This window comes from Microtus pennsylvanicus, chromosome 7 (assembly GCF_037038515.1).
Source record: "Microtus pennsylvanicus isolate mMicPen1 chromosome 7, mMicPen1.hap1, whole genome shotgun sequence".
NCBI lineage: Eukaryota > Metazoa > Chordata > Mammalia > Rodentia > Cricetidae > Microtus > Microtus pennsylvanicus.
Window position 1 is genome coordinate 96,087,407 of NC_134585.1, and position 24,238 is coordinate 96,111,644.

General features: G+C 46.5%; 1 protein-coding gene and 1 long non-coding RNA gene across 4 annotated transcripts in view; one reads left to right on the forward strand and one right to left on the reverse strand.

Annotated features, from left to right (window-relative positions):
- Slc44a3 (solute carrier family 44 member 3) overlaps positions 1-24,238 on the forward strand; it is a 69,783-nt gene that overhangs the window by 19,343 nt on the left and 26,202 nt on the right. For 2 of the 3 annotated variants that reach the window (XM_075981493.1, XM_075981495.1), the window contains 3 exons: positions 8,993-9,158; positions 17,536-17,692; positions 20,755-20,844. In XM_075981493.1, the coding sequence (XP_075837608.1) occupies positions 8,993-9,158; positions 17,536-17,692; positions 20,755-20,844 (413 nt within the window). The remainder of the gene's footprint in view (positions 1-8,992; positions 9,159-17,535; positions 17,693-20,754; positions 20,845-24,238) is intronic. The other variant, XM_075981494.1, reaches the window with a different exon arrangement.
- On the reverse strand, positions 1,628-10,040 carry LOC142854971 (uncharacterized). Its single transcript, XR_012911391.1, has 3 exons — positions 9,754-10,040; positions 3,866-3,960; positions 1,628-3,211 (listed from the first exon to the last, which is right to left on the reverse strand). It is a non-coding gene; the product is annotated as an uncharacterized LOC142854971 (long non-coding RNA).

Consider the following 24,238-nt stretch of genomic DNA (forward strand, 5'->3'; position numbering starts at 1 on the left):
GCATTCCAGAAGTAGAGGCAGGAAAATCAGAAGTTCAAGGTCATCCTTGGCTACCATTCTCAAGAGTTAAGCCAGAAAATGAAAGATGCAGTAAGTCATCGGCTGATAATCATGCAGCAACGATGAACCACGGCTTGCTGACTGCGGAGCTCTCTCGAATGGCACGCTCTCGAATGGCACGCTCTCGAATGGTACGTACACACTTGTGCGAGCAGAAAGGCTGGAAATTGCCAGAATATCAGAAACAGACCAGTGCGGGTTGAGAGAATACCAGGAGAGGGCCTGGTCTTGGGCAAGAAGAAAATGAAGGTGACATCATGGAGTTACGGTCCAAAGCTAACTTGGGATCAAACTGCTAATTTGGTACCCCATGACATTCTCCTCCATAGGCCCAGCAACAGAATGTTGACGGCCTCAGCCACAAGGACCCAGGGTTAAGACAGGGAGGCAGGTTGAAGGTAGCCTGTTTTTCCACAGCCACCTTGTAGGACCGTGTGTCAGGGTATGATCGTTCTCTGTTAGTGTAAGAGCCCAGTGGGCACGGATGAGAGGAACCTCAGGGAAGGAAAAAAAAGCTGGGTGTCTAGAACTGAATGTAGCTCTCCAGGTAAGCTGATCTTTGCCTTCACAGCAGAGCAGGTACCACAAAGAGCTGCCCCATCCCGCCCAGCTGTCCTCCAGAGTCATGGACTCCCTCGGGCCGCCTGAGCCTCCTTTCCACACACTCACAGGCTGCCCAAGAGCACAGAGTCCCCTTTGTTCCCCAAGACCTCTTCATCCAGTGTCAGTGGCTTGGCTCTGGGCCAAGCAGGCCAGCAACTGCATCAATTCTTGACTCTAGGAAGATGCCCCAGCTGTGCCTGTGAGAAGGGGGAGCAGCTTCCTCATCTTGGGAACGGATGTTTGCCAGAGGATGCAGATAGACAGTGCACAGTGACTCTTGGTGTCATTTAATGTCCTATGGGGCCGTGATATAAGAGAATAGGATCTCTATGACCTAGAGTGAAGTTGTGTGAGTGTTGTGAGGGGGTATCCTCAGCAGGTACTTGAAATATAGCAGGAAGCAAGTCAGTAGTCCCTCCCGTTCTCCAGCAAGAGGGATAAATATGTCATATGTCTCAAGGTTCTCAGTACAGCAGGAAAAAACAATGTGTTGCCATTTTAGTTAAGGAATTTTTACATGCTGTGATAAAACACCATGACCAAAAGCAACTTAAGGGGGAAAGGGCTTATTTAGTGTATGCTTCCACACCACAGTCCAATGTTGAAGGAAGTCAGGGCAGGAACTCAAACAGGGCAGGAACCTGGAGGCAGAAGTTGATGCAGGAGCCATGGAGGAGTGTTGCTTACTGGCTTGCTCGGCCTGCTTTCCTAGAGCACCAGGCCAGGAGTGGTACCTCCCATGGTAAGGTGGAATCTCACACATCATTCATCAATCAAGAAAATGCACCCACAGGCAAATTTGGTGGGAGCATTTTTTCTCAGTTGAGATTCTACCGCTGCTTGGGGGACCAGCCTCCAGCAGCACAGGGCTTTGGCAGAAATCCATGGAGTTGGGGAGGCTAAACTTTTCTATCTGAGGGAGGTTAGGGAAAAAGGCACTCACAAATTCTCTCGATGGTTTCCTTCTTTATTCTCTATCTCTATCTCATGTTGTTTTACAGTTTTTCCACCCCGACAGAATCTCCCAGGCAGACCAGGAGTCAAAACAGCTGCATTCCATTTCTCAAGCAAATGATTATAGGTGAAAACATGTTTTTCATCTCCCTCACGTGATCAAACATTTTATGGATTACAGGTGAAAAACAATTATCCCAAGAACCCACATGCATTCATACCCAAGCAACTTGTTATAGATTAACCGTGTGGCAATCAAGGTATTTTTGTCAGATCTTTTACGGGCAGGCTGCATTTTGTAGTTACAGCGAAAGGGTCAATTGCTTTATTACTTATCTTGAAAGGTACTCTTGTAAGAAATCTTAAAGAAATCACAAACCTAAACTTTTTCGTAAAAAAAAGAATCAGTCAGCTCTACTTTAAAACTTTAGGGTATATACCTGTTCGTTAATAGTTTTTTACATCAGGAGATTGAGGACATAAATGGGTATAAGGAATTAATTGTCACCTTTGGTCACCAACCAAACCTACCAGGGCGAGAGCATCAGCCAGTAATAACCTGGCTGCTTTGTTCTTGTTCCCTGACCTTGAAGAGTTCCACTTTCCACCACGTGCCTTTCTAAACCTTTAGATTGTCTTCTTGGGTTTTTCACCTCAAAGCTATTTGACAAAAGCATCTTAGACTAACTTTGTTTTCAGAGCTTTGTTTCAGCTCTGATGCACTCTGAGACCTATGAACACATCTCCCGACATTAAGGTTAAAAGATTTTTTTTTTTTGGTTTTTCGAGACTGGGTTTCTCTGTGGCTTTGGAGCCTGTCCTGGAACTAGCTCTGTAGACCAGCCTGGTCTCGAACTCACAGAGATCTGCCTGCCTCTGCCTCCCGAGTGTTGGGATTAAAGGCGTGCACCACCATCGCACCCAGTTGAGCTATTGGGATTCAACTGTCAGTCATTAACTTGAGCTACAATCTATGCGGCTCCTTAGATGAGACTCACAGACCTTGGATGTGAATAATATCCTCGTATTTATTTTTATTCATCAAAACTCTGTATAAGTTTTCATTATTATTATCAGACTAGACAGTAAAGCTTAGGGAGGGGTCATCTTCTTGACAATCCACAGGTAAAAATGCCCAGTAGAATGGGCTGTTTCCAAGAGATAAATGCACTATATTAAAGGCAGTGGAGATCTCCCCACGTCCACTCACACCATGCTAGAGTCCAGAGAAAGAGAGCTGCAGCAAACATGTAAGGGCACAGCAGAATCAAAAGACATTCCAGGGTCTGTAGTTCCGAGGTCTTTGCCTAAATGAGACTGGTCCATCAGAAGATTCCCTACTGCTGGGCTCACACCTGAACTTCAACAGCAACCTGCTGCTCCTCTGGACCGCCCATGGCAAGATTCCCCCATTAAGATGAGTCTAGCTTGTGCCACACTGTTGTTAAACTAGCCAGCACAGCTATTACCCACCGAGGAGAGGGACGTGTTTGCTCTTTCTCTGTCTCTTGGCTCAGGGTGCTCCAGCTGAATGGGTAGCTGTCTGCTGAACATTAAAGACAATGACATTTTCCTCTTGTTTTCACTAATTGTCCTGTAACCAGAGCAGAGGCAGAAACCAGGTTGGGGGTCAGAAGGCCACAGACTCAGTAGGACCGATGAGCCATTTTTCTAGAAAAGCTCCAAGAAGGGGGCTGGAGAGATAGCTCAGCAATTAAGAGCATTGCCTGCTCTTCCAAAGGTCCTGAGTTCAATTCCCAGCAACCACATAGTGGCTTACAACCATCTGTAACGAGGTCTGGTGCCCTCTTCTGGCCTGCAGGCATACATGTAGACAGAATATATACAGAACATTGTATACATAATAAATAAATAAATATTTAATAAAAAAAGAAAGAAAAGCTCCAAGAAAATACACAGAACGTTCTAGGAAACCGAGTTTTTTTTCCAGTTGTGTCTGCTCCCTTTGAGGAATTGTCCTAGCTGGCTGGTCTGTCTTCCTTACAAATCTGTCATTTACAATATCAGTGTACCAATATAGCCTCTCAAAATGCTTTAAAAGTTGCCAGTAACATCAAGGTTACAGCTAGGTGTATAATGAATTCTACCCAGGTTATTCTAGTGCATTCCAGAGGGATCTAGAAAGTTGCCTCAAACATCTTTAATAGAATATGTTGGAGACTGGAACCATATCACTGCTCTTCCAGAGGACCCAGGTTCAATTCCTAGCACCCAGGGGTCAACTTACAACCATGTATAATTCCAGTTCCAGGGGATATGGCACCTTCTTCGGGCCTCTGTAGGCACCAGTGCTCAGACATAAATGCAGACAAGAACCCATACCTGTAAAATTAAAACTGAAAATTAGAATATGTCCTTTGCAGAATATCCATTGATCTCTATCTCCACCCACTTAGTCAACATTTACTATGAGCTACAAATCCTGAGCCAAGCAGTGGTGGCACACTCCTTTAATCCCAGCGCTTGGGAGGCACAACATGTAAATTTTTGAGTCTACATGGTAGGTTCCAGGACATCCAGGACTATAGAGAGAGAAAACTTGTCTTGAAAAATGAAAAAAAAAATCCTCTTATAACACGTGGACAATGAAGTTTTCAGAAGATAGAGGAAAACATGCATTAAGTAAAGTAAGCAAATGACCATAATAATTGGTAAGAGATGTGGGGAAAATCAAATCAGAGGATGGGAACAGCAAATGCCTGAGGAGACAGGAACTCAATTTTTAATTTGGCTTTAGGATTAAAGTTAGGGTTAGGGTTGAGTGAAAGATTCTTGAACAAGGACACGACAGTGGTGTAGACAGGGCCACAAGGCTAATTTAGGGAAGGAAGAATGTCCCAAGTAGAGGACGGTAAAGAAGGGGGTTCTGGGGCACAGGAAGGAAGCACATTCAGCTAGAATAGTGTCATTAAGAGAGCAGACTGAAGTCAGAGAAGGAACGGAGTCAAGTCCTGGGGGTGTGAGATGGGAAGTTTGGAGGACAGAAACCTGACCCTGTGTTCATCTCAGTGCAGGATGGGGAGAGACAGTGGGTGCGTGGCTACCAGGTCTTTGTGGCGCAGAGTCACACACTGGGTTCCGCAGTTCCTCCAGAGTGAGCGATATTTGCCGATGTACTAGACGAAAGGTGGGGGGGCAGAAGAGTCGGCCACGGCTTTGGGTGTTTTGTGTCTTCTCTAACTTCAGCAGTTGGAAGAAGAGATGGGCATTAACTAAGAAAAGGCGGAAAGTTGAGAGGGGCATTTCCTGAGTAGAAATTAATTTGGAGCGTTATGTTTTAGCAACTCAGTGTATCTTTCTAATAAGCAATGAGTCTGAAGTTCAGAAGGAACATATAAACAGTATTTGGGAGTAGATAAAGGATTGTGCTCTGGAACATTTCAATGTGAAGATGCCCTAGAAGGCCAAGGGTTAGCTTAGTCGTAGAACACTTGCCTAGATTTGCTCTGGAAAATAACTAAGTGGGCTCTGGAGATAAGGAAGGGGAGCAAAGGGGGCTGACGGTGAAGACTGGGGGTGGGTGACAAGAGTGGCATTCTGGGAAAGGGTTTTCAGGGCACGGGAGTGGTTCCACGGCTAAGCTAAGGACTATGAACTCAGAGTGGGTGTCTTACAGAACCTTGGAGGTCAGAGTATCGTGATTGTAGATAAGCGGGGAGGGGGCCATGACTGGAGACTCTTAGTGAAAAAGTCAGAGGAAAGGAATTGGAAGGATCTGGTGTGGATGGCTAATCTGGAGGGCTCTGACTGTGAAAGAGAGCCAAGGAAGTGGTCCAGAACAGATCGTTTTTAATGGAGAAGAGCTAAGAATGGCTCAGGAAAGGGAGTATTTTGATGGAGAAGAACAGACTTGCGAGGACACATTCTCAACTGTGTGGGATCTAATGACAGGGTTGGCCTCAGCCTCAGGGAGGGGCAGCTTTACCCTCTCAAGGGCCAAGGTGAAATTCTGGTCACATCGAGAAGCACGGGTGGGGGCAGGCACGCAGAGAGGTCTTCCGATTGCCTCATTTTTCTTAGAGTGTCAGGAAGTGAAGCTGTTGGCTCTGTGGTTGGCGGAGAGATTATAAAGCAGTTGTCTAGAAGACGAGATGCGCAATCCAGCACGGTCCCCTTAAGTCCTTCGGACTCTCAGAGACGGGATCTTCTGGTTGTCTTGTGCAGCTGCCATTTATGCTCCTAATAGCCAATATCCATCAAAATGCCAGTGTACTGTAGATGTTCCGTAAGTGTTTGGTTTCAGCCTTGGAACCATATAACCTATAAGTTGTGTAGTTTACCGCGTGTCACGCGTTTTCCCTAGCTCCGTATCCATTGATTACATTTGCCAGTGGTGGCTACTTGTGTCGCATTTAGAGTGGAGATGAGATGGAGTCACAGGAGTGTGAGAAGTAGTCATTACCATCCTCAGATAAGAACCTTTTAGAAGGTTCTATGGTTTGCTTACTCTTGGTCAGCTACTCTAGGGGATCGTGCCTGCACCAACAAGGCCCATCCAGCAGAGGGCAGTCCTGCATGCATAAGTGGGCTTGCCCCACCCTCAGGCTCTGGAACTCTGTGAAGGTCCTTCTTCTGCTCCCAGGCTTTTGCCCTCCAGCCACAATGCCTGATCCTTTAAGAGAAGTGCGTAAAGCTGTGGTCCTCTTGCCGTGATTTCCTCCCGGGTGGCATTTGGCATCATGTGGAGGTATTTTGAATCATCATAAATGTGGAGTAGAAGCAAAGCATGCTCCTAAACGCCCACAAACAGATCGAGGAATCACTATACTCTACACAACAATATCTGCTCCAAAATGCCAACAAGTGCATTGAGGTGCTAGATAATCCTCTCTCAGTGAACATCTGTAAACAGCTCAAAAAAGCCAATACAGAGGAACAAATAAAAGGAAGTTTCGGGAGATGGAGAGATGGCTCCGTGGGTCAAAGCACTTGCTGTGTGAGCTTACAGCCTGCATTTGGATCCCCGGAATGTACATAAAAGCTGGACATGGTAGTACAAATCTCTATAATCCCAGCATGCTATAGGAAAAGGGAGGAGACAGACGAAGCTCCTGAAGTTTGTGAGCCAGCTAACCTGGTTTATGCAGCAGTAAAGAGTCCGTACCAAACCAGATGGAAAGGCAAGGACCAAGACCTGAAGGTTGCCCTCTGACTGCCACATTCATGGCGTGGCATGTGTGCCCCCCACCTACACACATAAGCACATCCAATTACCTGCACACATGGCACATGGGTTGAGTAGGGGAGATTCAGCACTTCAACCCATAGAAATCTGTCAAAAATAGTCTCTGGGTTTTGCTTCTTTGGAGGATGTCGAGTCTTTGAGGACCAAGTGGATCTTGAGTTATCACTTGAGAGGCTCCGCTTGGTGACTATTGTCACCAGCGTGACAAGCTAGGAAATGTGTAGCCATGGCCATGGAGGGCAGCCAAGAGGGCAGATTGACCTCTCAACATCCACACCGGCCTCTGTCTGTGTGAGAAAAGAGATGCCACCAACACTGTTTGTAAATAGTCTCCACCTCTGAATCATAATTGTAATATGAATTCTAGTTGTTTACTTCATAAGAAGAACCCAGAGTCAGATATAGGGGTTAATGCTGAAGATCAGAGAAGCAGAGCGGCCAGCCACTAGAGTTCTTACCTAGACCAATGCTCAGACCAAAAGGGTGGTCCTGTCCTCAGACTGTGTCCTGTACATCCTCAGACTGACTGCATCCTCAGACTGCTCTGAGCTCCTGTCTCTTCCTGCCTTATATTCCTCTCTCCCCCCAGCCCCATCACTCCTGTCTCCACCTCCCTAGTGCTGGGATTAAAGGCGGGGCATCACCCTTTGTGTGAGCTCTGTTTCTTCTAGACTGGGTCAATTTCGTGTAGCCCAGGGTGGTCTTGAACTAACAGAGATCCCTCCGCCTCTGTCTCCTGAGTCCTAAGATTAAAGGTGTATGCCGCCACTGCCTGGCCTCTAGTGGCTTAGTTCTGCACTCTGATCTTCAGGCAAGCTTTATTTGTTAAAAACACAAACAAAATATCACCAGACATAATTTGCTGCTGGGACTCAATGGTCTTGCAAAAGGAACGGCCCGCTTGTTCTCAGGCCCTGTGTACTTCACATGGTTCCGAGTGTTCTCCTCAAAGCCTGCTGGCCTGACTTATCTAAAGGGTGTTGTCCTCATGAGGGGCCACTTGCTCACGCTTGGGAATGCTTTTCCGAAGCGCAGCAGCTTAGGAAGAACACAGGCAGATTTCTGAATATGTGCCTCACCTGAAATACATTTCCTTCCAAGCCAAAACGGGTTCAGCGTTCAGTAGACCAAGGTTGCAAAGCGAGCTACCCGACTACCTCCCACCATGGGAATCTTGTTCGGCAGAACTTAGACAGGAAGGAAAGAGGATCAACCTTCATCGGTGGAATCTGTTTTGCTTAACACGTGATTATCTTCATCCTTTCCCTTTGTGCATGAACTCTACTGTGAATGTCTAAAGGCAGATGAATGGATGAACTGAACGGCCATGTGTGGCTGTGACAAGAAATATAACACATGTTTAAATCATAGGCAGGATGTAGGTGTCACCAGAGCTCAGAGTGCCTGTGCTCTTCCTTACAGTACTTTAGTATATAGTAGTTTCCTATAGTTTCCTATAGAGCTCGTGAGAGAACATACGGAAGTCAAGCACAGCTGATTCCCTGGTAGCTACAGAGCTAATCCAAAGGATTCTTTTTGCTTTTTTTTAAATATCTATTTGTTTATTATATTATGTGTATAGCATTCCTTCCACGTGTGCCTGCAAGCCAGAAGGGGGCGCCAGGTCTCATTATAGATGGCTGTAAGCCATCATGTGGCTGCTGGGAATTGAACTCAGGACCTCTGGAAGAGCAGTCAGTGCTCTTAACCTCTGAGCCATCTTTAGGTTGGAAGAGAAAGGACGGTGGAGCACACAGCAGTGGAACATTATTAATACACCCTTACTGACCTTAATTTAATGCAGTATTGTGCTCCTGAAAGGCAAGATAATGATACTATGGTAATGATAAAGATAATGATAATTGTTTTCATCCACGGAGGGATATTTCTGTGGCCCAGGCTTTATTTCAGAAGCCAGCCAGATTGTACCACTCTGTGCTCAGACCACCTACTATGTCAGCTGCCTTTCCCTATGGTCACTGCCGATATTGCTGTTCGTATTCTTCAAATTCTCAAATCTTAGTGTTGGCTGTATGGATTTAAATTTTGCGTTGACGTCTGTGTTTTGCACAGTGTCAAAGACCAGGCATGAAGAAACGTGACCTGTTGAACCATCTTCCAAGGTGAGGGAAATATTGGTGCGAAGCATGTTTGTATTTTCAATTATAGGCACTGCCCAGGTGCTGGAAGGTGGCCAAGTGGAATACAAGCCTCTTTCGGGCATTCGGTTCATGTGGTGGTACCATTTAATCGGCCTCGTCTGGACTAGCGAGTTCATCCTTGCATGCCAGCGGATGACCGTAGCAGGAGCAGTGACTGCTTGCTACTTCAACAGGTGGGTTCAGCCCTGACTCCTGGGATGTGTCTGTGTGCTCTGGGCTGTCTACGCATCTCTGAAGATATTTGGGAGCTTTCACTCAGCTCTTGAAAAGAGAGTAGCAAGAATTAGAAAAGCAAACCAACAAGAAGACAGAGCTAAAATTTGGCCTGAAAACTCGTGTATGGTCTAGAAGAAGCAGTCGGCCTGAAATCTCACACATTTCCAGGCTCTTTTGCTTAAACTAGAAATGTAGAAGGAAAGAAACATCGAGGTCATCTTATTGCCTAGAATTAACCACTACCTAAAAGGAAGGGTTATAGTCTCCTGCGAATGCCCATTCTTAACTGACTTCAGACATTAAACATCACGGATCTATTTTAAATACACTCCAGTAGCTCTATCAACTATTTTTATCTCTGTGAAGTCAGAAGAATATTTACTTGGAAAATAATTTTACATCCTACAAGAACTGTAAACTATAACCCATTTCCTTAGAGTTGGGCACCAGTGAATTACTTACTTACTTCTGTATCGATCGCCCATTTCCTTATGAAAATAACTGAGAGCTTCCGTTCCCCCTCACTCCCACCCCACCCCCACTCCCATACACCTGAGCTCTTTGCATCTCTCCGTGTGTGACTCTCCAGGGATTGGAGCCAGAGGAGCAGTCTCAGGACAATGACAGGGTTGGAACTGAGAGAGGAAGTTTACTCCTGGCAGAGCTGATCCTCCTCTAGTCTCTGGGACCAAATGAGTAGATAAACATGACCTTTCTGGGGTAAGAAAGCCAAGCAGCCATGATTCATGCCACTGAACGGTTACCTCTGGACAACAAAGAACACTGTGGGCTTTTAATAGAGTGGTACCCTTTGGGAACCTCATCATTAGGGACTCTGGAGGCCTTGGTTGTCAATGAGAGCTTTCCAGCAGCTGGAGGTGGGAGTTGCTTGGTCTCCAGCAGGGAACACATATCTGTCCAGCCAAATTGGCCAGGAGGTAACATGTTATCTTAGCATAACCAGACCCAAGCATTTTCAGCAAAGGCTTGGATGTGGCAGGTCAGTGGCTCATGGCATTCATCTCAGCCCTCCATTCTGTCCACACTCATTACTAAAAAACTACACAAACTGTGAGAAAGAGACAAACAATGACAGCAGATGAGAACTATCAGCCTTGAAACGAGTGCCTTTGGATGCTAATGTCAAAAAGTAAAATTCAGCCAGATGATGAAAGCTGAAGACAGGATCTGCCGCAGTGGGAAAAGCTAGAAAGGTCGGCTTGTGAGTGTTAGCTGTGTGCAGACATGCAAAGAAGATGCTGGCTGGACACAGAAGCCAGAGGCAGGAATTCAAGTATGAAATGTGCTTCTAGGCGGGCCAGATGGCTCAGCAGGTGAAAGTCCTGGCCATGAAAGCCTGCTGACCTTAGTTTGGCCCCAGATCCCACGCTAAGAAGAGACGCCTGACTTCCAGGTGCTGTCTTCCACCTTTCACCAGGGCATTCCCGTGCCCTCCTGTTCACACACACACACACACACACACACAGCGTTTACATAGACACACAATAATAAATACAAATTTAAAAACAAATAAATATAGAATAATATGTGTTTGCAACGATACTAAGTCTTCAACCCCTAGATCTTTCCTCTGTATAAAGAATGGACCCCTTTGCTGCCCATGACTATAACCCAGAGAGAGTCTGTTCGTGGGGTATCAGGCACAGCTGAGGCTGAGGCAATGCCATGCGCTGAAGCAGGGAGAACAAGTGGAAGGTTCATCACTGACTGGTGAGGACCCCATCACCATCCCACCCCACGTCCCATAGCTCAGTTCCCAGGATGCTGGCAGTCAGGCTGGCCCTCTACAGAGAGGCAGGGTTGGAGAAGCTATCTAATCCAGGTCAGGTGCCACAGCCACAAGCAGTCTCTCTCGCACAGAGCATCCAAGTGTGTCTGAACTGTTTGTCACTGTGCGTCTGAAGAAAGTGAGAGAGATTAGAGACCAAACAAAAGGAGCTGAGGGTCAGCAGGCACAAAGCCAGCTGCAGAGGAAGCTGGTGACAGTGAAGGGGAGCACCTATAATCCTATCCCAGAGAACAAAGAAATTCTGAACTCATTGTCTAAGCCTCCATGCAGCAGAATGAGTATTGAGAGAATGAGAAAGACCCTTTAATAATCAGCTGCTTCAAAAGTAGGAATTGTCTGATGAATGCTTATACCGTGACACTGAAGAACATTTCTAGAAAGTTGAACAAAAAGACAAACGGGAAGACAGGAGGAGGATAAGATGTCAGCGCTATTTAGGAAACCCATCATCTGACTGATACCGTTTTAGAAAGAGCAAACAAAAAAAAAATTTTTTTTTTTTGAGGCATGGTCTCATGTAGCCCAAGCATCCAATTTACTGTGCTGCTGAGGGTTGCCAGGATCTCCAGATCCTCTTGCCTCCTCCCCTGAAGGGCTGAGATTTTCAGGCATACACTACCACTCAGTAGCGTATGGTACCACACTAACTGGTAGTGTGTGCCAGGTGTGGTGGTGTACTCCTTTAATCCCAGCACTCAGGATGCAGAGGCAGGCAAATCTCTGAGTTCAAGGCCAGCCTGGTCTACAGAGCAAGTTCCAGGACAGCCAGGGTTACACAGAGAAACCCTGTCTAGAGAAAACAACAACAACGAAAATTAAAGAATGAAATTTTCAAAGACACTTCATGAGAGCTGAGGACAAGTTAGATGTCTCCAGAAGCTTCTCAAATGAAAAAAAAAAAAAGATCCAACCGGGCTTGAGCATCAGAACAAATCTGACATTCTGACCTTCGGCAGCAACTCTGAACCCAGGAAACAGCAGGGCAGAACTGTCCAAATGTGAGGACTCCCAGGTCCCTGGCCGAGAGTTCTGTACCCATTCCCACCATCGATCAATCAAAGGTCAGAAAATTCCCCAAGATTTCCGGGGCACGTCCTTGTTAGGAGGGATGTTTCCACTGAATGCCATGAGTAAGCTAGGGAGGATAAGGAGTTTCAGGACGTAAGCAGCCTGTGGAAAGAAGAGGGGGCAGCTCCCGGGAAGGAAGCTGTGTTGCAAGGGTTAAAACAAGATGTCGAGCCTAAGGCTAAGTGGGAGAACAGTGACCAACAAGAGGCTGTCTCCAGGCAAAGACAGAAAGGAGAGAGGAACGGATGTTCTTGAACACATGGAGATTTACGCTTCGGCTCAGTGTTGAGAGAAGCCCAAGGGAAACAGAGCAAATAAAAAATTGTGGTACAAGTACGAAAGCCTGGGAAACCCTAGAGTACAGAGTAGAAATATAGTTGGACTATATTATACTTGGATCAGTTGAGAATATTCTTCACAGTACATTTATTTTATTTATGTACTGATGATATGACACTAAACATTAACTAAAAAGTTAGTGTGATTGAGAAAGATTGGGAAGATGAGGGCCTAGTGCGGGGAGGTGAAGATGAACAGGAGCAAACAACCTGAATCTTCTGCATGGGCCATCAGTAGGCAACACCCGAAGTGGAGAAATTAAGAGGGGCTTGATGGTAACACACTGCCTCAATACCAGAGAAGAAAACGGACAGTATGCTACAGGACAAAAACAAGTCATAAGAACCTACAGTTTTAAAGCCTGGAGGAACGTCCCAGAAGAAACAGCCAAACTAGCATCTCTAGAGAGGAAGAATTTAGGATAGGCAAAGCAAACTGCCGTTTCCCTTAGGCCTACCAGCACTAATACATGAGGGAACCAAAGGCACGGCTCAGTGCTTACAAGCATTTGCTGCTCCTACAGAGGACCCAGGTTTGGTTCCCCAAACTCAAGTCAAGAAGCTCGCAACAGCCTCTACCCCAACTCCAGGGAGCCAGCCCCTCTTTTGTTCTCCAGGAGGCAACTACATGCGTGTGGCAGGCATACGTAGACATGTGCATGAATTAAAAATCTAAATCTAACGTAAAATAATGATTTATTTTTTTGTACAACAGTTATTTAATTATTATAGCGTCTTCTTGGCTGGGCAGTGGTGGCGCATGCCTTTAATCCCTGTACTCGGGAGGCAGAGGCAGGCAGATCTCTGTGAGTTTGAGGCCAGCCTGGTCTACAAGAGCTAGTTCCAGGACAGGCTCCAAAGCTATAGAGAAACCCTGTCTCGAAAAACCAAAAGTGAGAGAGAGAGAGAGAGAGAGAGAGAGAGAGAGAGAGAGAGAGAGAGCCTTCTCAGCCAGACATGGTGGCATACTCAGAAAGCGGAGGCAGAAGGATTACCACATCTGAGGCTAACCTGGTTTACACAAGTTCTAGGCCAACATGGACAACACAGAGAAAGCCTGTTTTGAAACAGAAAGAATGGACTTTGCTTTGGACTGCCTGCTTCACCGCGAAATCCCCAGGTTTTCCTCATCTACAGTTTACAGTTCTTCCAGGCCTTATCTTGACTGACGTAATTGCTCGCATTGACTGTTGTCATTTTTTAAGCTTCTAGAACCCTGAAGAGTTTATAAAGAGACCACTATGTACCAACCTAAAAGCTCACCTTTAAAGACCGTTTTGTGGAGCTGTAGAAATGGGTCAGCAGCTAAGAGCTCTTGTTAGGCTTGCAGAGGACCCAGGTTCAGTTCCCAGCACCCACACAGCAGTTCGCAATTGTGACTCCAGCTCCAGAGGATCCAACGAGCTCTTCTGACCTCTGAGCATACATTTGATACACACACAGACGGGCAGGCAAACACCCATACATAAGATAAGATACAAACATTCACTTGAAAAGGGCATCTACAGAAACTCTCTTTGGGAAGCCAAGAACGCGTGCCTGGAATCTCAGCTGGGGAGGGTCAGGAATTTAAAGGTCACCCTTAGAAAAGAATGAGCTTGAGGCTACTCAGTTTGAGGCTAACCTGAGCGCTGGAGACCCTTTCTCAGCAAAGGCAGTGGGTGGGGGTGGTGGGGAGCGAGGGAGATGGCTCAGCTGATAAAGTGCTTGCCAGGTCAGCACCAGGACCTGAGTTGGAGCCCCAGAACTCACATAAAAAAGCCAGACATGGTGTGCCACGTTTGTTCTTAATTTTCATGTTGTTTACATTTGTTGGGGGGGGGCGGTGCATGCGTGAGTGTGAAGGCCAGTTGACAAGTTGCTATAGTTTTCTTCTTTCACTGTGGGTTCCAAGGGTGGAACTCAGGTCATCAGGCTTGGCTTTACCCACTGACCTTCTCTCTAGTCCTGTAGTGTAGACTAGTAACCCCAGTGCTCGGGAGGTACAGAGAGCCAGATTCTTCCTTGGCTTGATGGCCAACCAGCCAAGCCTCTGATCGTCCTGAGTCAGAAAACAAGGTTTGGAAGACACCAAAGAAACAACGTCCCACCCCCGTCTCCTCAGGTTGACCTCTGGATTCCACCTGGAGAAGCACACACACACATGCACGCGCACACACACATACACACACACATACACACACACTCATGCACACACACATACACACACACATACACACACACTCATGCACACACACATACACACACACATACACACACATGCACACACACACATACACACACACTCATGCACACACACATACACACACACATACACACACACTCATGCACACACACATACACACACACATACACACACGCACACACATACACGCACACACATACACACACACATGCACGCACACACACACATACACACACTCATGCACACACATACACACACACATATACACACACATGCACACGCACACACATGCACACACACACATGCACACACACACATGCACACACACACATACACACACACACACGCACACACACGCTCACACACGCTCACACATGCGCGCGCACACACCCGAAATAAAGACAGTTTGTATTTCTTGTGTAATTGAACAGATGACCTTTACCGCTGCCTCACAGCCTCTCATTCCACCCTGCAGGCTTTGCTAGAGAAACACAAAGAGGGATGAGGTCTCTGCAGGGGCCACACTGGTTTCCACTCACTGAGGGATTTGTTGGGAGCCAGGCGCCCCATGCAGCCCAGACTTTATCCAGGCACTGCAGCACGAAATTGGTTTTGCATAATGTTGGAGGAGTTTCTAGAGAGTGGCAGGCTGAATCGAACTGTTGTTCTTATGGCCCTGACATTGCTGGTGTGGCTGGAAAACCTTAAAGGCATTCTCAATCGCCGGGCGGTGGTGTCACTGTCTTTAATCCCGGCACTCAGGAGGCAAAGGCAGGAGGACCCCTATGAGTTCAAGGCCAGTCTGATTTACAGAGCTAGTTCCAGGACAGGATCCAAAAGCTACAGAGAAACCCTGTGTCGGAAAAAACGACAACAACAAAATTTCCCCTGACTCCTATTCAAGTTATCACTGGTTACCCAGCATGTCAGTTCTCAAACCATGGTTAAGTACAGAGCTTATTAGTATTATTTTCAGTTTTCTGGAGAAACAATCAGATCTCCCTAAAGGCAGGTTGTGCTGGCTGTGAGGGAGCAGAGCTGATGGCCCTAGCCACTTGCTCAGTGGGAGGAATAGCAGGCTGATTGATGTCCCTGGTGACCGTAGGAAAGGACGGTGACTTCAATGACACTCTCTACTTGGTTCTTCTTTTGCAGGATGGTCTCTAGTTTGAAAGCAGGTATTCAGTGACTCTTGGCTTGGGTTAAAAGGGCCTTTTTAAGTTCCCTCTCCCATCATGTGATAACCTAGCTTCTGGAGCCTCCACACCTTCCTCTAGCCAAGCCCTGCAGAGCCAAGCATTGTGACTTGGGAGGGAGGCAGGGCAGGCACTCCTCTGTCCCAAATGGTAGTGAAACCTGCTCAGAAACCTGATGCCTAAACCAGACTTCAGTACCTGGAGGACCAGATCCCGAGGCCCCTTCACAATGGCCTGTGAGTCATTTCTTTCCCAACCAGATGGGAAGCAGGTGTTCCCTCTGCATCTCTGTCTTAAGCTGTCGAGTAAGTTCTAAGGCTTATAAATCTCAATGGAAAAGTAAACATCCTTCTTTTAGGGGGGAAAAAAGGAGGAGGTGAGGAAAACGTGTCAGAATTTCCTGGCCTGGTCTACTCTTCCAGTATCGATCAACATGACAAAATGCATTCCCATCTGTGAAAGCCCAGGTCCATACTCCAATACCACGCTCCACCCCCTGGATCTGCTGGAGGATCTCCTCGGCTGGCTTCAAATTCGCCTTCTAGGGAAGAATGACAATGAACTTTTAGTCCTCTTGCCTCTACCTCCTCTTGAGTGCTGGAATTACAGACAGCATCACCCCTCGGGACTCACACAGCGCTGGGGATTGAACCCGCGGCATTGCGGGTGCTAGACAAGCACAGGTGGGCCACACTGACACACACAGCCCCCTTGGGTAGGCAGCCAGGTTGTAGTTTTGTCTCAGTCTTGCTTCCATGTTCCCTTTCTCTTCCCGGATAATTTAAGTAAGAAGAAAACGCGGCGGTTGCCAACTCTTGAGACTTTGCTGGCCGTGGGCCTTCTCCTCCCTCTGATCCCAGGCCATTGTCAAAACTTTAATTCATAGTGACTTAGCAGGCCAAGCCAGTTGTAGAGGAATCTTTTCTAAAGAAAGCAAGCCTCGCTTGGAGCCCCGTGAAGTTATTTCTGGGAAAGTCGGCCTCCTTTTCTAGAATGGCATCCTTGAGAACTCAGGGTCAATCAGAAGGTCACTAGAAGGGTGACATCAGCTCTCCTTTCTTTCAGCTTTCAGGACTGAGGGAGAGGGAGGACCATTCCTGTTCTGGTCTCTCTTTCTCTCTGTGAAGCTGACTTACACACATTCTTGGGAGCTGCGTCATTACAAGTCCAGTAAATGATTCACGCTGAGGTGACCTTTAGGGAACACAGAAGAAATCAGCGGGTTTAGGGAGCCCAAAACTGTGCAGAATCTAAAAGGCTCGGTGCTGTTACAGCTTCCCTTCCAATCTAAGCTCTGGGTTACCTTTGCTGGCCCCAGTCCTGATCATGTGACTTGAGGAGAGCTCTAATCACCAGGTTAATACTGGCAAAAAAAAAAAATTACACACATCTTCCTGCCAGTTAAATGGTGAACACTGTGAAGGACTCAGTCTATTGCAAACGAAAATACTATCAACAGGCAACTGGAAGGCTGGGTGGAAGGGCCGAGGACGGTAAGAAAGAAGGGTGTGTATTTTGGCTCGTTGATATTTTTTTCTGTTTTGCATTTGTTTACACATGAATGCCACCAAAAAATGTGAACTAGCCCAAGAGATGTAAGGTAACCTTGGCTACCAAGGAGGATAAAAATCTTGCCAAGGGCTTACGGCATAATGCCAGTGAGCTCTGAACCAGAGAGAAGTTTCTTGTTGCTTTCTTAATAGTGAGTTTTCAATGTTCTTTTCCCCCTGTTCCCAGGAATCAAAACGACCCTCCTGCCCATCCAATCCTTTCGTCTCTCTCCATACTTTTCTGCTACCACCAAGGAACTGCGGCGAAAGGGTCGATTTTAATCACTGTGACGAGGATCCCAAGAGTCATTCTCACGCACGTTTATAGTACTCTGAAAGATCCGGTAAGACAACACCCTAAAGCTGACAGGTTAAGGACCGGAAACCTAAGGTTCCATGCTGGCCCCCATGCCAGGGCTCAGACCCGGCTCCCCAAGCTCTGCTTTGTGTCCAGCTGAGAAAGGAGTTTCCATGTTAACTGGAATCCTTCTAATTAAAATGCAAAGCAAATGCTTAAGTTCTGATAATGCAGTTTCAGCTAGTGTCGGTGCCTCTTTATCGTGCCTCTTTGTAAGGAACGATACATTATAAATAAGGATAATAGTTGTTTTGTTTTGATGCCAATGTACTCCCTGCCTGCTGTGGGTGCCATGGGAAGTGATTGGTGTGGGTCAGGAGGAGAGAGTCAGTGTGTGTGTGTGTGTGTGCCCTTGCGCGCGTGCACGTGGCTGTGTACATGCTCACACGCACTTCAGAGTGAGTAATGGGCAAGCTGACCTACATCTCAGCTCAAAGGACAGAAAACTGTAGGGCTTTTGTGCTGAGCGTTTTCTCCTCCTCGGGTTTTATTTCCATGCGCATTTAGTTATGAAAGCCAGTGGAAACCAGAACACCAGGAAAACAGCTGTTCTCATGGTGTCTCTAAGCTGCCACACAAGGGAGGCTTGGACTTTCCCCAGCTCTGCTGTTCTCATAAAATGCTAATCCTTCCCCGCCTCGGTTTCCACCGTGGGGGTTTGGGGCATGCTCTGGGTTTCACAAACCTACCTGATTCCAGCCCTTTGGGTATGGTTGCATGACCTTAGTAAGTGGGGAAGATGTATGCCCTGGCTCACGTTGTTCATGATTAATTGTGTTTGTTCTTAAAAACAGAAATCTAAATTGTTGCTATTTTAAAATCCACAATCAAGATTTCAGCTTGGCATATCAGTGGAGTTGAACTGCACGTGGAATTATCTGGCTTTTTTATCTTGCCACGTGGAGCAGTTGATTATAAAACGCTTTTCTGTGGTTCCTTGCCTGGCTGAATTTTGAATACTTAAAGAGGTGGCTTTGCCTGGCCCAGGGTAAATCTAAGCTACTACAGTCTTAGGAAACTTAAAGAAGGGTTCCTTTCTTCCCTTTTTCCTTTCTTCCTTTCTAACATTTATTATTATTATTTAATCTGTTTATGTGTGTGAGCCTGCATGAGTATACAGGCCAGAAGAGGGCATCGGATTCTCTGGAACTGGAGTTACAGAGAGTTGTGAGCTGCCCTATAGGTGCTGGGAATCAAACATGGGTCCCCTGCAAGAGCAGCCAGTATTCTTAACCACTGAGCCATCACTCCAACCCCAGTGCAGGGTTTCTTGAAGCACAGAATCACTTTTTACTTTAAATATACTCAGGTCAGGTTGAGTATCTTGTACATATGCTGCACATATCTGAATATGGATTTTATTAATATGCATTTTACAGACCTGTATATGTACTAATATATTGGCCACTAGGACATATACTTAACAATGCATGTATTTATTTAACGTGTGAACTAGTTATTGATAATCATAAATCAAGGAGCAGCTGAGACCTTGCTGTCCCCCTCTGAGTAGGTATCTTAAGCCCTTGGGGAAAACAGCTTTTATAAACCCAAAAAGAAACTGGCGGAAGACAGAGGTCTCTCTGACCTGGGTCCAAGGGGTTATTGCTCTCTCCCGAGACTCCACAATGTGCCAGGAAACCAAGCACCCATCTAGTGGTCACCGAGGTCAACTACGACCTCGCATAGGACTTCTGCAGCAGCCTGGGGGCTCGGCCCTGTGCCTGAAGTACCACTAGCTCTCATAGCCGCGTGTGATCTCTCCTGCACTGAATAGTCTCATTCACCGTCACCACCAGGCTGAAACCTGTCCAGGTCAAGTTCCATCCAGTTGAATTAACCCTGGGACAAGAAAATGCCTATCTAAGGCTGAGTTGTTCGGGGTCCACAGAGTAGGCTAGTGGAGAATTGTTAGCTGGTTGGGGGTTTTGTTTTGCTTTCTCTGGGAGGTAGGTAGGATGTGACAGCTACCTCTTGCCCTGCTAGTTAATAGATTCATTTTTAAATTCTTAAAATTTTATTTATTTATTTATTTATTATTTGGGGAAAGGAGCTGTGGGTGCTGGAAATCCAACTCAGGTGGTCGGGTATGGTGTTGAGCACTTTTACCTCCTGAGCCCTCTAGCCTGGGATTTTTATTTATTTTATTTTTACAATAGGTGGTGGTAGAACTTGGTGACCACCCTTACCCCAGATAATTCATTCTCAAGTTACACACTCAAGTTCTCCTTCAGAAGATCGAATCTTTGAAACTTAGTCTGAAAACCTCAGGAAAGGATCTCTTTCCCCCAACGTTAAACTTGATTCTTTCTGTGGGCACATAACGAGTACCCACCATACATGGCTGGATTTCTAACTGATGACAAAACCTCACAAACTTCACAGTCAAAAGTCAAAGTGTGCAAGGCATGGTGGTGTTTGCCTATTGTCTCTGCATCTGCAAGGCATGGTGGCGTTTGCCTATTGTCTCTGCATCTGGAGGTTGAATCAGAGGTGTTGAGCTTGGGGCTAGTCTGCGCTGTGTATCAACACCTTGTCTCAAAAATAAGAATAAAATAATTCAGCCAGGCATTGTGGTTCATACCTATAATACCCTCCTTTGGGAGGCAGAAGCAGGAGAATCAGAAGGAGGTCGAGGCTAGCCTCAGGTACATAGAAAGTTTAAGACTAGCATGGGCTATAAAAGACCTTGTCTTTTAAACAACAACAAACAAAAATCGTGCATCCCATTTGACACACTTAGAGACAGATGAAGAGGGAAGAGAAGTAGAAGGCCAGCTTTTCCTCTGCTGATTGGATACCACTTAACCCATCTCTCTTTCTGCTGAGGTTAACTGAACATGCCGTCTAAGGCCATGAATGAAGGCTAGTTCATCTGCGGGGATAGCAATTAGTTGAGTTTCTGGCTTATGAGTAAGAATCGCTCCAGGGTTTCCCCCAGTACGTAGATCTGCAGATGGAAACCGCCCTCCCATCAGAGACAAGCTACTTACCTTTTCTCTGTCGTCTCCCACTCTGTCTTTGTGCCCCGAACCTACCTGGTCCCAGCAGCATGGCGCGTGGTCAAGAGGCGCGTTCAGATGCAGCTACTACTGTGGGCTTCCGTGTCTCACCAGACACCTGCACCATCTCAACCAGGTATGTGCCTTCCCTGAGCCCCAGGAGTCTGAGGGTGGCTTCCAGTCACTTAGATCAGCAAATTCTTCAGGGCGGGTTGTGTAATTCCGTCGGCTTTTCAGCCACGTAATGTGTCAAGTCCGGTTAACTCCACCATCAAATCCAGGAAAGCAGTCACAGACAAAATGTGAAGAAACACACATGGCTGTGTGTCAATAAAACTTTACTGGTGGACTCTGAAATTTGAATTCCGTGTGATTTCACATGCTAAGAAACAATTTTCTTTTGCCTTTCCACTCACTCATTTTAATGCAAACACCGTTCTTCGCTCCAGCCTGAGGAAGGCGGGGTCTGTCAGACTGATCACACTTCCTCCCCAGGGCTGTGGTTTGTAGACCTTCCCTTGGAACTGTAGGCTGTTACAACTGCTCTTCAAATTCTGCAGAAATGAGTTTCGTTTTTTTTCTCTTTCTAAACTAAAAAGGGGCACGAGCCTTTTCTTATCTGAGTATAATGAATGGCTGTCAACTGTGAGCAAACGCCAATGCTGTAACAGGGGTAATTCTAACCTAGGAGAATTTTCTCCCATTTTTTTCTCCTGCATTTCACCAGCCCTTCCCTTTTGAGCTACAAATATTCTTTTAAAAAATCTTTCAAATCAACAGAGACGTAAATAAACGCTTTAGTTTTCTGTAGCCCGTTTAGGAATGTGTAATAGCTCTTAGTCACATTAGACCAAGCCGTGTTTCTAGAGGGGGCAGCAACTGTTTTGTAATTTAAGTGTGCGCGGAGATCTCACTTAGGAAAGCCGTTCTTATTCTGGCCTGTCTTCCTAGCAGATGCCCCACCACAAGGGAAGGGGCTGATTAGGCCGTCCGCGTTTGGTGTCTTATAAAGGGTATTTAGGATGAATATCTCGCGTTATTCAGGGAAGGTGTAGCATTTTTTTTTAAGCCCCGCTCTATTTTTAAGTCGGAATCTGGGTGTACCTTTTAGAATGTATTTGGATCTAAATACCACAAGCCACTATATATAAAACACAATAAGGCGATGTGGCGTGTTTCGGTAAGGTGGGGCAGATACCAAGCCAGGCCACGCCTTGTGGATACGCTCATAGACTAAAATGCTATGCTTCTTTTCTCAGACCTGAGTCTGGACACCAGCTGCTAGTATAAGGGTTTGGAGATGCCCTGGTCCCTTGATATGTGATAAGATATAGTTGAGTCACAATTCAAAGCTAAAAAAAAACCCATATAGCTAGACTGGACAGGCAAAAACCTGGGAGCACTAATAAAAACCCATTACCTAGATGGTCCTCCATGGCTCCAGGCTGGAACCACTCTGGGCTTCATGGGATTCGGGTTCTTTCTGAGTCCTTCCCTATTTCACTCTTGGTATCTTGCGCTCCTGGGAACCTAGGACACATATCAGTAGGGAGAAAAAACAGTGGGGAAGAGGTAGGAGGAGCTCTAGCTCATTCCTTCTACCCCACCCTGCCTTCCGCTAAGACAGCTCCGCTCAGGTGGGACTTGGGTTTGGAGTCTACCATTTGCCGGGGGAGGGGGGGGTTAGAGGTGGGAGGGAAGTTGGGGTGTAGTGGGGGAGGCTGGGGGATGTCAGGACTCTGCCACTCAGCACATTTGAAAACCACTGATTTTTTTACATTTGTTTCCTCCACTCTGTTACCCCCAGGGCATATAGTCTCTGCCGTCTAAAATTTCACCCACTAATGTTAACTAAGACCTAGGGAATTGAGAGTATCATGGCGGTCAGGTGCCGTGTTCATATGAATCACACTGTAATTACCTTTATACAGGTGCTGTGTCCTGTATAAAGATATGGAACAGATAGGCAGTTGGGTGATTGTCTTGGGCAGTAAGAGTAAGCTGGCCTTGCTCCAGCTCCAAGAATGAGTCAGTGGGGCAAGCCGGGGTGGCTCTCTGAGATTCTGACCTTGGGGGTCTGTGCTGTAAGCCGTGGCCTCCACTGGCTGCCGTGGCCTCGTTACACTAGGGTGACTCCTACAGGATTGGGCAATGCCATCTGACCTGAGAACTGCAGAGGGTAGGAGGCTGGGAAAGAAGAGCTGAAGGGGGAGGCATGGGAAAGAAAGACCGACGAGCATGCTGACAAGAAGAGGAGGTTCTGGAAGGGTCTGGAAGGGTCTGGGCTAAATGACTTCCTGAAGTAAAGTATATGTTTAAGAAGGAAGACAGACAATGAAGATTGACCATCATGGTGGGGGCGGTCGGGGGGACAGAGTTACAGGGGAGGAAAGCAGAATCCTGACACACTGCATGAACAACACGGATACGGCTGAAGTTAATGGAGAAAGGCCAGGCTTTCTTACAAACAGTGCCAAAGGAACCCAGAGGGAAAAAAAAGGGGAGCTCTATATGAAAAGACAAATCCACCATAAATTTAAAAATATATATATAATTCAGAGAAACCCTATCTCAGAAAGCCAAAATAATAATGATAATGATGATAGTGATAATTCAAAATAGAACACAGACCTAAATGTCAATCCAAACAGTGGAACTTCCAGGAGAGAAGCCCTTAGGAACCCTGGGTTTGCACAGAGCTCCTAGATACGACACAGAAATCATGAAGTATTAAAAAGAGGAACAGGGCACAGATGAGCTGATAGGGGGTTATGCATGTCCCACCTCCAGCAACACACACACACCAGTTATGTAGTACACTGGCAATCCCAGTCCCGGGGAGATGGATGCGGGAGTTTGAGGCTAAACTCAGCTACGTAGAAAGTTCAAGGCTAGTTAGTCTGAGTTACACACTTAAAGAAGAGAGGAAGGGGGCGGGGATAACGATGGTAAAAGGGTAGTCAGCACAGCTGTCAATCTCATCTGTCAATAAACAAAGGAAACGGAGTCCAAAGGGAAGAATGGATTTAGACAAGGCTAGGAAACAGCTTCCCATTGGACTAGGCTATTGCGGGGGTGGGGAAAGTATGGGCATCTCCGTGCCTCGAAATCAGATACGAGAGGGCCAAACCCTGTTTTCTTTACTCTGTTTGATGGGAAGCTGGAAGAGGACCAACCCTCAGAGGATAAACCCTGCTATGGTTTATCACTGCTTCCTAAAAGCCTCGTCCATCTTCACTGAGACCCAGGACACAGGCTGGTAGATGTTTCTGCCTTGGTAGACACCCAGTCTAAGGCCGTGCATACTTCCTTTGCAGAGTGGGGTAATAAAACACCAAGCCTCATCGTTTCTCCTTCACTTCTCTCTGCTTCAAAGACACCAAATGTAAAGCAATGGTGTCACCACACATATTCATTACCCCAAAAATCATCTATTCATTTTATGCTGTGTACAACCATTTGCCCCTGGGCATAATAGGAAGGGAACCAAGGGAATTTGGGATGTGTATGTAGCAGTAGGAAATACATGC